This window comes from Pteronotus mesoamericanus, unplaced genomic scaffold, assembly GCF_021234165.1.
Source record: "Pteronotus mesoamericanus isolate MK-2021 breed Mesoamerican mustached bat unplaced genomic scaffold, CSHL_Meso_final scaffold_85, whole genome shotgun sequence".
NCBI classification, from domain to species: Eukaryota; Metazoa; Chordata; class Mammalia; order Chiroptera; family Mormoopidae; genus Pteronotus; species Pteronotus mesoamericanus.
Window position 1 is genome coordinate 53601449 of NW_026555329.1, and position 17850 is coordinate 53619298.

General features: G+C 36.0%; 1 protein-coding gene across 1 annotated transcript in view; it reads left to right on the plus strand.

Annotated features, from left to right (window-relative positions):
• The first annotated feature begins 6500 nt into the window (after positions 1-6500).
• The window catches only part of TES (testin LIM domain protein), a 76461-nt gene continuing 65111 nt past the window's right edge, over positions 6501-17850 (plus strand). The window contains exon 1 of the mRNA XM_054564423.1: positions 6501-6690. Within this exon, the coding sequence (XP_054420398.1) occupies positions 6664-6690 (27 nt within the window). The 5' untranslated portion in view covers positions 6501-6663. The remainder of the gene's footprint in view (positions 6691-17850) is intronic.

The window sequence follows — 17850 nt, forward strand, 5'->3', positions numbered from 1 at the left end:
CATTAAAATTCCATGAATTCTACTTCACTGTCTTAGAACACCTGCTTTGGCAACCCAGTCACCATGCTGTAAAGAAGTCCAAGCAGCTCAGAGAGGCCATGCTAGAGAGCAACTGAAGCTTTTTACCTGCAAACATCATTGAGGTCTCATCCAACAGTCAGCTCCAACATGACAGTCATGTGAAGCCATCTTGCAGTATTCCAGTTCAGGTATCTCAGTCGATGTTATATGCAAGAGGGACAAAGGATCCATGCCTTTTCTGCTCAAACTGCAGATTTGTGAGAAAAATTAATGTTTTTTGTTGTTAAAGCCAGTACATTTTGAGGTGGCTTGTTACATAACAATAGATAATAGATCTCTGGAATAATTTAAAACAATGGTTCTTGACTAGGGATAATTTTGCTCTCAGAAGACAATATTCAGAAATTTTTTGTTGTCACAGTGGGAGCAGGGTGCTACTGGCATCTAGTAAGTCAAAGCTAGGAATGCTGTTAAACATCCTACCATATGCAAGAACATCACTCTACAACAAAGGATTATCTGGCTCAATATGTCATTGGTATCATGATTGAGAAATACTGATTTAAAGTTCCCTTGAAATAAAAAGGGAAGCCACATAGTTACCTTAAGTCTCAAGCTTAGCAAAAGTGGCGTACAGTTTATTTCCTTATGCTATCTCAAATTTTCCAATCCTCCAAGAGGTGCTTTTACTATAGCACAACTCTCCAGAAGAAAAATCTCAACCTATGCCTCTCTTCGCATTAGGAACAACCTCTCAGAAGTAAGAATCCAATGCATCTAAAATGGAAGGTGAAGGAACTAACACCGCTGATGAAGTAGGTTCCGATATTCCTGGTTCTCCAAGACATAGAGTTTGTTGTGGAACAATGGCCAATGACTGCTTCTGTTTTTCAAAGTAGGACTTTTGTTGTGCTATGTAGCTTTTGTTTCTCCACTGTAGTGGGTTGCCTAGTGTCCCCCCCAAATTCACATCTACCTGAAACCTCAGAATATGACCTTATTTAGAAATAGAGGTTTTGTATATATATTTAATTAAGATTAAGTCATATTGGATTAGAGGTGGCCTCTAAATCCAATGACTGCTGTCTTCATGAAGGGAAACAGTCACACACACACACACACACACACACACACACACACACACACACACGCCATGAGAAAATTTCTTAGGAAGGGCTCATGAGAACTATTTTTCCTGAATTCTATCTTTAAAGACTTTGCCTGTGCCCTTTATTCCTGAAAATCACTTGATACAAAATCCTTGGCTCACACTAGCTTTCTTGACTATATTTAATATGCTCCTCTTTTTTCTTCTGATCTAAAGGATTACTGCAGAAAAAGTCTGATGATAATGTAATTTTCTTCTCCTTATAAGTCATATCCCTCCCTGAACACAGAGGGATACCCAAAATATTTTCCCCTATTCTTTAAAGACCAATAATTTTACTAGAATATGTCTTGTATTGGTTATTTTGAGTCAATATTTTCAGGTATGCACATGTTCTTTCAATGAATAGTTTCATATCATTTATTTTAATTTAGAAAAGTTTTCTTGAATCATAATTTTTAGTATTTAGTTGTTCCTTTGGTTTGGTTTGGTTTTTGTCTTCAGATATTCCTATTGTCCACATGTTTGATGTTTTTATCTTATTTTCGATATTTGTTATTTTACCTATAATGTTTTATTATTTATTTCTTCATTTTTTGGATGTTTTAGAAAAAACTTCTTTTGTATACCTTCCTGTGTTCTTAAGCATTATCAGTTTTTAACCTTGTACTCTTTCTAGTTTAGTCTCTATTTATGTAATATTGTTCTTCACTTGTAATTCTTTCCTGAGGTCTATTACATCACTTCTGAATTTTTTTTTAAATCTGTTTTGTAAGGTTTTTTTCTGGCATGTATTAACTTTTTAATGTCTCTGAGCTTGTTTTAAAATAATAGCTTAGCTTTGCTCTGTTTTGTGGATACATCTTCCGGATGTTCTTTCGGTATCTGTAAGGAAATTATTTTGCTCTATTTTTTCTTTTGATAATTTTGTTTTGAATTTCATCTTGATAATTTACTGTTCATTTTTATATGCTATTAATTTTCTTAACTTTTATAGTAAGGCCAGGTACAGAAAATCGTGTCCTAAATCAGAGAACTCCATCTTCCTTTGTTTTTATGAAGTGTTAAAAATATAGTGTATTTTGGGGATTTCCCGACTCTCCCTCTCTGGCTGTTGAGCACTTGAAATATGGCTAGCGTAACTGAGAAACTAAATTTTTAATTTTAATTAATGTTAGGTAATTAAATTATTTAATTAAAATGTAAATAACAACATATGGTTACTGGCTATCATATTAGAAAATGCTCCTCTAGCCTTTCACGTCCCACCACCTCTTCTGTTCCATCCTACTAAATTTAGATTTCCCTCCACACAGCTCCTTATTATGTCCTGGACCCTCTCCTAGAAGGGAGTTCAGGAGCATCAGTTTTAAGACATCACAAGAGTGAAATTTCTTTAGCCTTTTCGATCATTCTATTTCAGCTTCTTTTAGAAAATTGTCTCGCAGTGTTTAAAAATGAGTAACTGGAGGACCTCTTGAGTTCTGTCCACCAGTCACTGCCCTATTGCTTCCCTCTCTCCCTCCCACAAAATTGTTTATACATACATGTCTCGTGGCTTTAGGTGATTTGTCCTCACTGCTTGTGTTTTGGAGTTTATGAAAATACCTTGCCACCTAGTTTCATTGTAAAGATTGCCTAGTTTCATTGTAAAGTTGATCTGTTTTTTGTTTTGTTTTTTAATGTGAAAGAGATTAAAAATTATGCTGCCATTGCCCCATCTTCCTAAAATGCTTTGAATAATATATTTTTAAATAAGGTTTTTCCATTAAGAAATATTTCATGCGCATCGTGGAATATTTTAATGAAGAAAAGAATCCCCATGGCCCCAGCTATCAAAGGCAATCCATTCCTGACATTTTAGTGTATTTTCTTCATGTTGTTTTTCTGTGCATGGTATTTTGCAGCATGGTGAGTGTAATATATATACAATTCTGTATTTTATTTTCTTCCCGTAAGATTATATTTGTTTACTATTACAAAAATTCTTAAGTATCATTGTTCAGAACAATGTTTATGCTATCATAAATTTAGCATATAGATCATCCACTATTTACTTAGTCAATCCCTAATTGTTTGGTCAATTAAAAAAATGTTTTACAGGTAATAATTTGCTCTCTGCTATGTTGGTGTATCCCTATAAAAACAACATGTAATCCTATACAAGTTGCTAATGAGCAATGATAGCTATATTAGTAGCTCAGGAGTTCCTCTAACAGGCATTAATAAATAATTAACATTTTTAAAGAAGGCTCCTGGGAGCACATTAATAATTGAGAAAGGTGTAGTTGTGTCCATCTTGAAAACTTACCTCACCTGGTGTAGAAATCTTTCCCATTGGTGTTTCATTTCCCTAGTGCTTTCAGTATGTTTATTGTCTGTGTTTATATGCACATATATATTTGTGTATATGTATGTGACAGTGTATTTATAATCAATCATCTATATCTCTAGCCCAGATCTTTCTTTTGACTACCAAACTCAGATCAAATTGCCTTTGCTAAATCAATATATACAACACTAAACCCATTAATCTTTCTCAGTCTTCGTTCTTTTTTGTTTCTTAAATTAAGGAGTAAGGTACACCCACCATATCAGTCTTCAAGGATAGATTCTTGAACGACATTCTAGGCTTATCTTCCCTCCCTTTGAACCAATCAATCAGTTCCAAAATTTTCTATCTCTTTAATGTCACTGGATACTCCTTCTAACTCTCCATACCCATTGCTACTACCTAACTTTGGCCATCATCCTATTTCAGGTAGGATATAGCTAGCATTTTCCAAGTTTACTAATGATTTCCTTTTTGTTAATCCAATGGACATTTAATCCTCCTCTATAATTTGACATTGTTGACTAATTATTTCTTGAGTTTCCTCTCTTGGTCACCTGAAAGCCACTCCAATGTTTTTTTCTTACCTTCTGACTAGCCTTATCTCCTTTCTTGTGCTTTTCTTGCTCAGTTTTGCTCATTTGTAGTCACTGATACTCTCTTATTTTGCAATTCCCCATGTTAATCTTATTCTACCCATGGTTTTCAACTATTTAATTATGTAGGATGTTGACTCCTAAATCACCTTTCCAGTCCAGGTCACATATCTAATACTTATATTTCAGATTGAAGTGAAGACTTCACTTCAATATCCCAACCTTAAACCGAATATATTTAAAACTGTACCCTTTTCTCTCCACCATCCCCCAAAGAAAGCAAAACTAAACAAAACCCTGCCCCTTATCCTATATTGTCTCTTTTCCTGAACCAGCCACATAGGTGATCAAGTGAGAAACATGTATGCTATCTTCTATTCATTCCTCTGTCATCAACAACATCTAGTCAACAAGTAGTGGCAATTCTAACTCCTTAATACTTAGCTTAACACTTAGCTAAATAGGGACTCACAATCTAAGACTCCTAATTTAGCATTTATGTACATCAATTTTTTTCTATCTAATTGGTATAATAATGAGTCCAGATAGAAATCACTGAATTTTAACTTCCACTCTTGCCAATGATACACATAGAAAGTGATGCTGGGAGGGTGGGCAAGAAAGAGAGGAAGGGCAGAATTTAATGGTTAAAAAATAAATGTATCCAGATCTTTGAAATTCTACCAACTAAACCCAGGATTTACTTAAAACATTTGTTTGATGCCTTATTTAAACTGTTGTACTGGACATTTTCCATCTGTTAATCTCCCAGAAAGAGACCAAATTGCCTTGTCATAAACTTCATGTTCATTGAATCTTACACTGAGTAAACTTTTTAGGGGCCCAAAATGTTAGGATAGTTTGGGAAAATGGGATCGGAAAGTTTTACTTCAACCAAATGAAAAGAAAAATTCATGATCCATTTTGGGCACTCCACTTTTAGTTTATTAATAGGATAAGGAAAACATGCACACTATAAATCAATGTTCTGTTGAAGTATGTCAACAAATAGCCGAATAAACAAAGGATTGAAAGTGTTGGCTAAAATAAATTTTAGATGTTTTCATATCAAATTTCTGGAGGCAAAGGAGAGAGATCTTTGGATCCAAACATCTACTTTATTTGGGATTTTTTTCATATTAAAAGTAGGGGCTAGATTAGGAAATCAGCTGCTGTTCACCCATTACATACATACATACATACATACATATATATATATATATATATATATATTTTTTTTTTTTTTTTTGTCATAACATCAAACTGAAAAAACAACCCTGGACTTTTCTCTTTTACTTAGCCTAAATGCTGTGTTTACATTTCCAAAGATGCTGGAGACACTGCTTAAAGACTCAGAAATTGAGCAGGTCTCTGTACCTCCGGTATCCTCAGTTTCCTGTAAAATGAGAAAGCCAGATTTAATCTCTGGGATCCCTTCCAGATCCGCCAATCTGATGGTATTAATTGCAATTGTTCCTGAATGAGGCCATGAAATGGATCCTGTGCTGGTGCTCCAGTGCTGTGTGTTAGACCTATGAAACTGTTTCACCAAAGCATGAGACATATGAGCAGCTTTACATCAGTTCCCATAGCAGGGACAAAGAACAAGCCTCTACTTCTGAAGGTAGGACACAACCTGTTTTTGAAATGATTCACACCATCCTCACTTTAGAACAATTGAATGCTCACAAAACATACATAACAATCTTCACTGATATTTAGGTGAGACTAGGTTCCTTTTTCTTTTTTTAAACCTTGCTCCTAGGGTTCCCACTTAGACCCCTAAGTCTCTCTTACTCCTACCTTAGAATCAAATCCCTGTCCTCATTGTTTAAAATTTATTTATTGAATTTACTGGGGTGGCATAGGTTAATAAAATAAAATAATATAGGTTTCAGGTGTACAATTCTATAATAGGTTTCTTGCCAGTGCCTGGGACTATGGAGAAAAACATTTGAGAAAAGCCTCTCTCCACAATTCAATAGTGAAATTAGGGTGCAATGCCTATCAAAGGGATCCATAAAAATCTTCGCAGTATCTTGTCTTTCTCCTTGCCCTGAAAATAAATCAAGAAGCTAGTAGTGGGATAAGTACTCCTCAGGACACAGGTCAAGGCAAGCAAACACAAGTATTGTACAAAGCTGCCAGATGGAAAGGGAATTTTCCTTATCTTCAGCTGGTGAAGGCAGGGCCCCGAATACTTTACAAGTGGGTCGACAGACACCCAGGAATCCGCAGAGAGACCAGGTCCCGGCTCCAGGACCTGTTCCCGAAGGCACCGCCCCGGACGAAGCTCCGCTCCTCACCTTGCTGCCACTGCAATCCGGCCGCCAAGGTGCGTGCGGCGCTCGGTGATTGGCGGCTGCCGGCGCTGCCCTGCTGCCATTGGCTGCCTAGGCCTCTTTGTTCCTAGTCCCCGCTGCTGGACGGCTTCCGCAGACTGGGCTGCGGAAGTTTGACGGCGCCAGATGAGTGGAGGTTGCAGTGGCGCCCGAGACCCGGCAGATATCTACCCCCGACCCCCAGTATCCGCGGCGTAGTCGGAGCCCAGGCAAACCTGGGTGTGAGATCCTGGACAGGAGAAGGAACCTTTCTGACACACAAGCATGGATCTGGAAACCAAAGTGAAGAAGGTAGGGGGACTAGGGCGGCGGCCACTTCACCTGCACGGGGCGCCGCCCCCTAGCCTCAGGCGGTGGATGGGGCGCTAGGGCCTCCAGGAACCAGCCGGAAGAGGGACCCTTGCCCCGGGTGCAAGGTACCCACCCCTGGGGTTGAGGGGCTGCCCCTTGTCCCTGTTAACTCCTGAAATCCCGGAGCGACGGAGAGTAGGGAGCGCGAGCAAGGACAGGCGCGGGGCCTCACGCCAGTCTAATCACGTACAACGGTTGGAAGTGTTTGAAACTTTCTAAAAGATGTTTCAGCGGCGCCTTGCCTCCCAAAATGACAAGGATGAGGTTAGCGACGGTTCAGGCGAGACCGTGGCACTACTTCTTCCTGTCTCAGGAAGTTCAACTTTATTAAGCATCTGTGGTTTAGGGGCACTGGGGTGACTTTGACAGCTCAGACCTCCTCCCCTCCAACTTGGCTGCCAGAAGCTCTCCAAAGTGAGTGGTGATTTAATCGACTTCCTTTTCACCCGCGGCTAGTGATAACGTGAAAAGTGATGATTTTTTTTTTTTTTTTGGTCATTCATTTCTTTAATTTCAAAGCTCTGCCTGCCTCTTAGAAGTTATCTCAAAGAAAACGTTCTCCCCTGTTGGCAGCTAGCCCCAAACAGTGATAGTCAACAGTGCTTTTAGCGCCCGGAGATGGTTCCGCCTGACTGCCTGCCCTGGGCGTCAGGACCCAAGGCACTGCCTGAACTGCTCCCTAGTTACCTGAGCTTCCCGTCTCCTCGGAGGAAGGGGTGGGGACCAGACTGTGACTCAAATGGAATGCTGATGTCAGATTCCACTGATGTCACATTCCGGGATAATGTTATGTGTTTAAAGGTCTGTTTCCAAGGAATTGCTCATATTTACTTTGCAGTAAATTTAAACCAGCTGTCTCTTATCAAATAGGGAAGGAAGTTTTGCAGAGAGAACCTAATTTTCTTCTCTTGCCCACTGTGGTTGCCAATATTGCACATATTACCTTCTAAAGGCAAAATTCGTGACTTGAGCATTAATTCTGTTAATGCCCAGAATTGGATTTTTGAAAGTGTACAAAAATGCAAAATGTTAGTGAGCTGTTGAAAAATAAAAACTTCCAGTGGGAAAACAGTTCATGCCTTATAAGAGCCAGCATTCAAAATGGAATCCAAGGACAGGAAAAGGTAATGTAAATTGATGTCCAGTCCTCTGAGCCACACCTGTCGAGGTGATAATGTAAATTTAAAGAGTAGCATGATTGCACTTAGTCTTTTCTACTGGGGTTTCTTAATTTTTTTATTTGCTTTTAAATGACACTGATATTTTTGTTAATTTTGCTTACCACTAAGAAAGTATTTTGGTTGCTCTTTCTGTTGATGAACACTGTTTATTTTGTTTTTTAAGTAAGTAACAGTTACTTAATTTAGTAGTTGTCTAAAATTTGGGGGGTCTTGTCCATGCTTATAAATATTGATTCCAAAACTACTTTTAAAAGTCAACATCCTTTTGTGGGGGAAAGAGGGCTGAATCATTGAAGCAGAGAATATTTATTAGGTCAGTGAAATTATTTTGAATGATAATACAATGGTGGATACATGTCATTATATATAGGGTCTGGCAGAAGGAAGGCTTGCTTGAGTCTGGTTGCTAGGGTACGTGAATGTCTCAGGTCAGATGGACAGCAACTTGAACATTTCAACTAAAATGTCATATGGTGTGCTTCAGTGTGATATTATGTTACAGAGTTATATGCTTATGATTTTGTAATAAAAGATTTTGTAATTAAAAAGGGGCATTATTTTTGCCGGACAATGTATTTGTCAAAACCCATAACTAAACAACACTGAGAATGAATCCTAGTAAAAACTATGGACTTTGGGGGATAATGATGTGTCATGGTAGCTTCATCAGTTGTTACAAATATACAACTCTGGTGTAGGATATTGATACTGTGGACAGCTGTGTGTGTGGGGGATGGATATATGGAAAATCTGCCTTCTGCTCAATTTTGCTTGAACTTAACACTGCTCTGAAAAAATAAAGTCTACTTAAAGAAAAAAAAAGGTCAGCATCCAAAAGTGATTTTGAAAGTATTTGAATATGATGATGGAAGAAGATTTGATTTTTGGTGGTGGGCACACAATGCATTACACAGACAATGCATCATAGAATTGTATACTTGAAACCTGTATAATTGTATTTACCAATGTAACAATATTTAATTTTTAAAAAAGTATTTGAGACAAAGACGTAATTACAAAGAAAAAGTCTACAAAGTTAAGAATTAATTTTGTGCTTGCAAGGGAAAAAAATTCAGACATTATTTATAAACAATTTCCTTAGTTTTAAAATATGGATTGTGATAAATAATGCCCCTGATATATGGTGTAATTATTCTCCTTCATCTCCCCTTTACTTTAAAAGGTTATCTTTTCAGCTGAGAATCATATCTTCCTCCTTTCCTTCCTCAAGAAAAAGGATACCATAAATTTAAAACTTTTACAGATAATCCCATGACAATAACAAATCCTTGTTTCATTACCTTGCCCTCAACCAGTAATTTGGAAACTACTAAAAGACACCAAAGATGTCCAGTTTGACTGCTAACCATACCCTCTCTCTGCCTTTGTAGGCAGACCTCTTGAAGGAATTGGGAGAACTGTGTTCTGTGGATTCCACAAATTTTCCCAGATCAAAGGTTGGAGATCCAGGAATACATTTTATAATGTTAGCCATAATCTAAAAACAAACAAGCAAACAAACAAACAAAAAAAAAAACAACCAAAAGGAAAGACAAAAAAAGAAACCCTTTCATTCCATTTAGAAATTGTTTTCTAACACACTAGAAAAAGGAAACATTGCATAATTATCTCTGATCTACTGTCAAAGCTTTCTTACCCTATTTTGTTACCTAGATAGTTTTCAGGTCTCTCTTCTTTTAGGCTTGAGCATATGAGAAAAGAAAATAGTTTGAATGTAACTTTTAAAAAGCCAGGTTGGAAGTTGGAACAAAGACACAACCAACCATTTAAAGAAGATTAAATTTGAATTCTGTTTTAAGATATGTGGCATTTTTTTCCTTCTAAACCCCTTATACTGTTGATTTCTTAAGGAATTTTCCCCAGGCAGATTAAAGGTTTTATTTCTTTTTCTACATTAACATTTTGTATAAGAAGAACTAAAGAGGGTTGTCTTTATTCCACAACCCAAGTGGATGATCCTATTACAGGATTCTTGGTTTATAAGAGAAGTTGATGTGCATATCATTTGCGCACATTTGGGTTAATTACCAGTTAAAACCCATCATCACAAAGACAAGGGGTTTTTATAATTAGATTTTACTATATTTGTTTTGTTTGAAGTAAGTGAGCTGTTGCTAGGATGTGGGAGCTAGTTTGGTTATACAGAGTTCTGTTTTACTAATATTTTAGAATAGATTTGACTTTTATGTCTTTGCCTTGTCTTCTGAATGATGCATCTAGACCTGTTCCCGATGTCTTCAGTCTCTTCATTATAACTGACTTTGTGTAAATAGAGCCTGTGTCTACTCAGAAAAAACAATGGTCTTTGAAAAGCAGAAACGGAGTCTCATTTTGGGGTGAATGATAAATCATGGACTACAGCCAGCTGTTTTCCTCTTTTATTTCTGTGTTACTCTCCCATGAGAATCACTTTTTTTCCCCCTTTAAAAACATACCAGAGAGAGAGAGAGAACTATTCCAGAAGGAAAAAGAACTCCAGTAATTTCCATATGCTGCCTGGAATTGCTTCAGGGCTTTTAGTATTATACCTTACTTATTTTTCCTTCTAACTTCTGTCATTTGATTCTACCTAACATCTTGCATATTTTCAAGTACTTTTTTATTTGTTTCTTTCATTTTATTTTTAACAGATGAGATGAATTTTAAAGATTACAGGACACTGAAAGATCTCCTTTCTTAGCATCCAAACTTGTTTTAAAAGCTTCTGTTATTAGCCAAAAAAATAAAAAATAAAAAATTAGTGAAACCAGGTGGTTGCAGTTGGAAAGAGTACTGAACCAGAGATATTATTTCTATTAGAAATTTGAATGAACATTTCCTCTTAGGAGTTCCCTGATTGAAGTGGAAAAAGCAAGTATAGTACATAGTGACCTTGATGCTCAAATCTATAGGTGGATTTCTGCTTCAAACCATTCTTGCTGCAAGAATCATTGGTAAGGCTGGGGGAGCTGGGGGAACAGGGCAAGGTATTTCCAGGGCTTTGCCATTGAGTCAGTTACTCTGTCTCAGATGAAGTACAGAGGGAAGTAAATTAGTCCTCATCTCGGCTTTTTTCTCTTCTAACGAATGATGTGAGTCATTTAATTAATTCAGCAGAGAAATGTCACTTTCTCTAACTTGTTTTTGAATAGAACTGTAATAGGTTTTCTATTGATTTTGTTCCATTATGCTACTATACTATGAAGTAGAATTGGGTATTTATATCTCAACTGGCTATTAACTGTGTACCACTACCTCCCCACTTGACTTTGCTTGCCCATCTTCAATACTAAATCTTACTCATCCTTCAAGGCACCTCCCACTGTGCACTATCTTCCATGAAATCTTTCTCATTGTGCCTTAGATGCAAAATCTCTTCTGAATTTCCAAATATGTTTTCTGTAACTCTAAGACATTTGTTACTTTCTCTTTCTAGATCAGTGATTTTTTTACCTTTTTAATCTCATGTCATACAAAAACTAATTACTACAATTCTGTGGCACACACCAAAAAATATATTTTTGTAGATCTGACCAAAAAAAATAGGTATAATTTTAATTCATTTGTGCTGGATGGCTATTGTTGTGTTGGCTGTTGTCATTTTTTTTTTAAATTTCAAAATCTAAGGGAAAAGAGATCAGTGCCCCTGGCTAAATAGTCGGGTATTGCATGTTTTAAAAGTACTGTGGCACACTGGTTGAAAATTGCTACTCTAGATTATAGTTTTCTAGCTAGACTGCAAGCTTATGGAGAAAAGGACTCATATTTATACTTGTATAGTTATTTTGTTTACTGTTCAAAAGTAATTTTAGACATTAGACATTAGCCTCATTTTAAGGATAAAGAAACTGAGGTAGGTTAATCTGAACCTGGCAGAACCTAACTATGATCTTAACCACAGTCTTCAGAATTTATGCTCCTACCATCATGAAACCCAGCCTCTAAGTCTTCTTATATCACTGCCTTGTTCATGAAATATGTGGTGAATGAACTATGATAATATAAAAAGAAATAACATAAAATACATTTTAACATTTTTATTTCTTTAAAAGAATTATAATGGAGGAAGTGATTTCTATTCCAATAAAATTACCACCCTACTTTTTTTATATTTTATTTACACTTTATCCATGCCTTTTTGTATGAGTTGCCATTGACCTTCTTTGGTTCAAGAGAGAGTCTAAGTAAAGTAAAAGTATCATGAAAAAGAACTTTTGTGACAGTTTTACAGGCGTAGGAATTCCATAAACTCCAATAATATTCTGGACTATATCTTATAGTATTCTTTCAACTTCCCAACTTTTCTTGGGAGCTGTGGTAGTATTGCCTCCTACCTACTTAATATGCTCCTGAACAATATAACCCCACATTTAGCTCTCTGCTTTGGAATTTCAGCCAGTGACGTCTGAAACTGTATAGAGACACTCACAGTTGCGCTTTAGAAGAATGTGTTCTACCTGCTGAACTCCAGAGTTTATATAAACCCTTACACATAGCATGGTAGGCTAAACCTTTCATTTCCCTAGTGGCAAAGTGCGCGAAGTGCCACTGGAATGGCAGACCAGATAGCTAAGAATAAAGGAGTTTAAAAAACAAACAAGCAATGCTAGATAGGAGAACTGTTATTTTTTGTTGCCATTGCTTTAACTTTCCCATTCTTTACACAAAAGCATCGATTAAGCAGTGAGAAACACCAAAATGGTCAACTATTTTATGAGGCTTTCACTGAGCTGCAAGACGATACCAGCATTATGTGTGTGGAATTTACACTGTGAACCATCAGAGAGCAACAAGGGTTGCTCTGAAGGGCCTACTTAGCAGAAAGAGAATAAATTGGTGATCATTCTCAAATTATTATTGAGTAATAAATGAAAAAACAAAACTATTTCCTATGTACTTTTTCTGAGAACTATAAGTAGGAATACAGTTTGGTCTGATACTAGTTTGAATATAAGTTATTTTTATAAACTAAATCTCCACGGTGTGTTAAAAAATTAGGAAAGGTCAGAAGGTACCCAGTACATATAAAGAGCTGTAGTGTATGGAAAGCTCTGTGGTATATCAGCTCTCTCATTTCTGTTATCAATTTATTGTTAAAAATCACTCTGGACTGAGAGTTAGTAGCTCTAGGTCCACTCTAGATTTTGTAATGTTGGCTACTTTGGATCCATTTCCATATCTATAAAAATCAATAGAAGAACCAAGTGATTTCCAGTATTTCTCCAAATCCTATGACTCTCTTTGACTGCAGCAAATATTATCAATAGTCTATGAGTATAATAAAGTTCCACAATGCTTAGAAGTTATACAAGCCAAGAATATGTAAATATATGTATGTTTTGAATGAAATGCCATAGTGTACTAAACTGAATAATTTTTTCATAAATCTTAGCTATTTTTCTTGTTTTTACTTAATTAGTTAACCTTTTTAATATTTGTGAGGTATTTGAACATGGTAAATTTAGTTAATATAAATCCATCGAATGGAGCTTCAGGGGCATATAGACTGATCCATTAGCCTGGGTCAAGTAAGCCTAGAAGTGATGTGTTACTTTCCTTGATATTTACTTACATGAAAATGAAAAATAATGGAGCTTTTTTTTAAAAAAATTTGTCTTTAAAAGTTATCATTCTCCAAATACAATGATTCATTTAAAAACTGTGTAAGTGCTCTGTGCCAACCACTGTTGTAGATTCTGGGGTATGATATGAACAAAAAGGACAAAGTACCTTGTATCACAGAACTTAAGACTGTTGAGAGGAATGATAGAATAAAAAAGTAATGAAAGTAAATGACAAAATAAGTGATGGAAAGTAAGCACAACTTAGATGTCTCCCATTGGTGAACTCTTTACATGTCAGCCGTGCACTAGTCCTCTAACACAGAAAGAATATGGGTAGTTTTAGTGGTGATCTTAGCTTTCATTCCTGGTTTTGCAAACTTTGTTATAAGTAGGGATTCTTATTTCATTTATCTTAAGTAATAACAAATGGAAAAGAAATGAGAAAGCAGCTTTTATGTACTAAAATGTGAAAAAGCTCATAAATGAATAAGGCTGTAATAATAAAACTTACACTCATATAATCATAAACTAAGTCTTCTTCCTGATCACAAAGGAATCATTCTTGGGTTGAGTTTCCTGTTTGTAGTCATTGCTAATTTTTGTTTGGTAACTGCTACCCTGGTAACTGAAACTATGATTTTAAAAAAATCTATTAGATCATTAATATACAGTACATACAGGAAATTATTTTGCTTTTTACAAATGGTGATGTTCAGAACACATTATGTAAATTACAAATTATGAAATCAACATTTTTGAGGTGAAAATAATAGAAAGATTAACCAAGTTAAAAATAGATTTCAAAACTTCATAGATTATCAAGATAGTAGAAAAAATTATTTGGTAATAGATAAGTTCATCCCTGTTTTTCAGTTAATATTCATGTATTAAAATTTGTCTTAAGCACCCTGGCCAGTGTGGCTCAGCTGGTTGGAGCACTGCCCTGTAAACCAAAAGGTCGAAGGTTTACTTCCCAGTTAACATGCATGCCTGTGTTGCAAGCTTCTGTCCTGGATCCGGTCAGGGGTTGGGGCACCTATGAGAGGCAACCTATCGATGTTGATGTTGATGTTGATCTCTCACATGAATGTTTCTCTCCCTCTCTCTCCTTCTCTTTCCCTCACTCTAAAATCAATAAGCATATCCATGGATGACAGTAAAAAAGAAAATTGTCTTAAGCACTGTTAGTAGAGATTTAAATTTAGATATTATGTTTTTCAACTCTCCAACTCCAATCTTGGACTTTTTTTTATAAAAAAGCTCCAATCAAATTTAGGGTAGTTTTACTTATTTGTTTGTTTTTTCTAAGTGTCCAATCTACCCAATTCCCTACTTATATAGTGGGGAATTAAAGAGATTAGGGTACATATAATTAAAATTTTCTAATGCAAATTCATGCTGTGATCCTAAAGTGACTTCATTTGCTTTTCTCTTTCTTCTTTCTCAACCAACCAGTATAATCACTACTCATTGCCAAAAATATTAGAAAACAGCAGAAGATGGTACAGGATAAAAACCACAAGAAACTCACTAGGTATAATTGGGAACAGTGCTGGAAAAGTATTTCATGTTTCTGTCACACTGAGAGCATAGCTATAAAAATTGGATGATTCCAGATATCACTGCCTTTATTTCAGACATATTCAAAAAAGAATAAGAGTATAGTTTAAGATTGCCAATTTCTCTGATCCTTAGATAGTCTGCTAAGAATGGGAGACTCCTCAGGGTTAAGCAAAGCTTAAAGGGTATGAGAAGCTAGGCAAGGAGAATTGCTGAGGTCTCATCTGCTAAAAAACAACATGGCTGCTACTATGTACATATATTTAATCTCTGAAATACTGAATTACCCTCAAATCATAAATGATTTGGTTTGTTTTTATTATAGTGACATTTTGACCACCATGCAAAATTGTAAAGGGGGTTTTCCATGTGTCCAGCTTTTTGTCTGACCAGTGAACCTAGCAAAAAAGGGCTGATGGCCTCAGATAAATGCCTTGGTGTTGAGTCTATTAATAAGTCTGTAGCCACATTGAACTTACTCTTGCTTTGTTTGAAGATAAAGTGATATCATGTGTCCTTTAAAACTGATCATACAGATGTTATATGGATTTTTTTTGTTTCTGTGAATATCATTATGAAAGCCTTGATTGAATGAGTCACAAAGGTAAAAAATCGTTTTTTGTTGTTTTTTTTTCCTTATGAGATACTGGCTTACAATAAAAATAGTTGGGAGCTAAACAAAAGCAAGTTACCTTTTGTTTTTCATAGAGAATACTAAAAGGGCAGTTTAAATATAAGACAACAGAAGAATCTCAACTCTTTCTATTAGTATCACCTATTGAGCTTATAGCCCCCTGAAACACTGGGGTATCAGCTTTGGCAGATAAAAAAAGTCAGGCAGGCAAGCTAGAAGGTGGGCAAGACAGACATCTAAATTAACCACAATGCTAGGTAGAATGAAATAAATGCTATAATATGATGTTTCTCAAAATACCTGTGGTGCAGAACCATTAAAAAAAAAAAACCCAACTCTGAATCTATTATGAGCCTATATTTTTAAAAACAATAAAAATGAATTACTAAAAAAAGACCCAAGGCCAATTTTAAAAAATTATTAAGTGCATCAAATTGCTTAATAATTCCTAGTTGCTTATTCTGTGTCTTTATGTTTGTTGTCATGGACTGCCAGACTTCGGGTAGTGCTGCAATAATAGAAATAGAAACCACTATTATGAAGTCTCAGAAGCAGAAGTAATAAACTTAAATTGTGTGCATTGGGAGTATTTTATGGAGGTAGCAACATTCAGACTAACTCCTATAGGATAAATTTAGTTCATTAGGCAAAAAAAATGCATTATAGGAAGGATAAATAGCATGAACCAAAAGAATATCATTGCAAAAACTCTAAATTCTTGATATTCACACTATTACATTTTTCAGTTTTGACTCTTCTAAAATAAAACCAAGGTACATACTCAGGAGTAATTTATCATTTTTCCAGGTCACAGGTTTGAATTAAGGAAGTGTGTCACTGAGCTCATAAAGGATCCTAGCCTATGCTTGAGGATCTACACCTCTATCCTAATTTTGATTCTTATTTAATACACTGTGTCATCTCTTCATATAGAGGAGGAAATGTCACGGGGCGTGGGGGTCTTAGCTGATGTGTTCTTGGCTCCCCTTATGGGTTGGGGCCATGTTGATTCCATATATTCTTCAACTTCCTTAGATCATTGGATACCTTAAGCAAAAGGTTGGAGCTCTAGCGGATATTGCAGCAAGGTTGATTACTGGCTTCAGAATCCTGGGTTCAGGTCTTAGCACTGATACTTACTAGCTGTGGGAATTTGGCAAAGTTACTTAACCCTCTAAACCTTAGGATCCTTATCTGAAAATGGGTTACAGCCATTTATCTTACCAGGGGTATTAAGATAATGGAGACAAACATTTTAAAGCACAAAATATGGTGTCTGAACATCAACAGTAAACAGATGTATTATAATCATTATCAAGAAATCAATGTAAAGGGAGGAAAATCTTTCATAGATCTTCAGATCACTTAATAGGCTCCTATATATATTAAGTATTTTATGACAAAATGCTTTCAGGAAACTGGATACTTGGTGCCTTATTGGGCACAGAGAAATGTTCATACGAAGTTAATACTTTGGATGTATTAAATTATTGGATTTAATTTTTTTCTTTTTATTATTTGCAAATTATTTTGATTTCAATTTTTTTACGATTAAAAAAATAAGTAATTATTTCCAGCACTTGTCAGAGTACATACCAAAGCTATATTAATTAGGTTTTCTAGTGAGGGGGAATTTGATTTACCAGGTATTCTGGTCCAGTTTAGGGACCAGGTATGTTTTCCTGAACAGAATCTGCCTCAGAGTTTTTGTAGTAAATTGCAAAAATGGCTACAATTCTTTGTAGTACCTCCCATTGAGAAATGAAGTCTACTATCCTACCCTTTGAATCAGGGCTGCCAATAGACTATGGTGGAAATCATATTCTGTGCACTCCAAGCTTGGACCTCAGGAGACCATTTGGCTTCTAACTACTTTCTTGGAACCCTGCTGCTACCAAGTGAAGTATCCTGCTGGAGGATGACAGACTACATGAAACAGATGAAACATCTCAGCCTGAGGCTTCTCTAGATTAGCTCTCCCAAGGTGACTGTAGATGCAGTGAGGCCAGCCGAACCCAACTCAAGGTGACAAACTTCAGAAGCATGAGCAGAATATCACAATCAGAAACAACAGAATAAACAGTTGTAACAAGCTACTATGTTCAAGGGTGTTTTGGTTTTTTGTTTGTTTTAGGTAACAAATCATAATTCACACCTCATT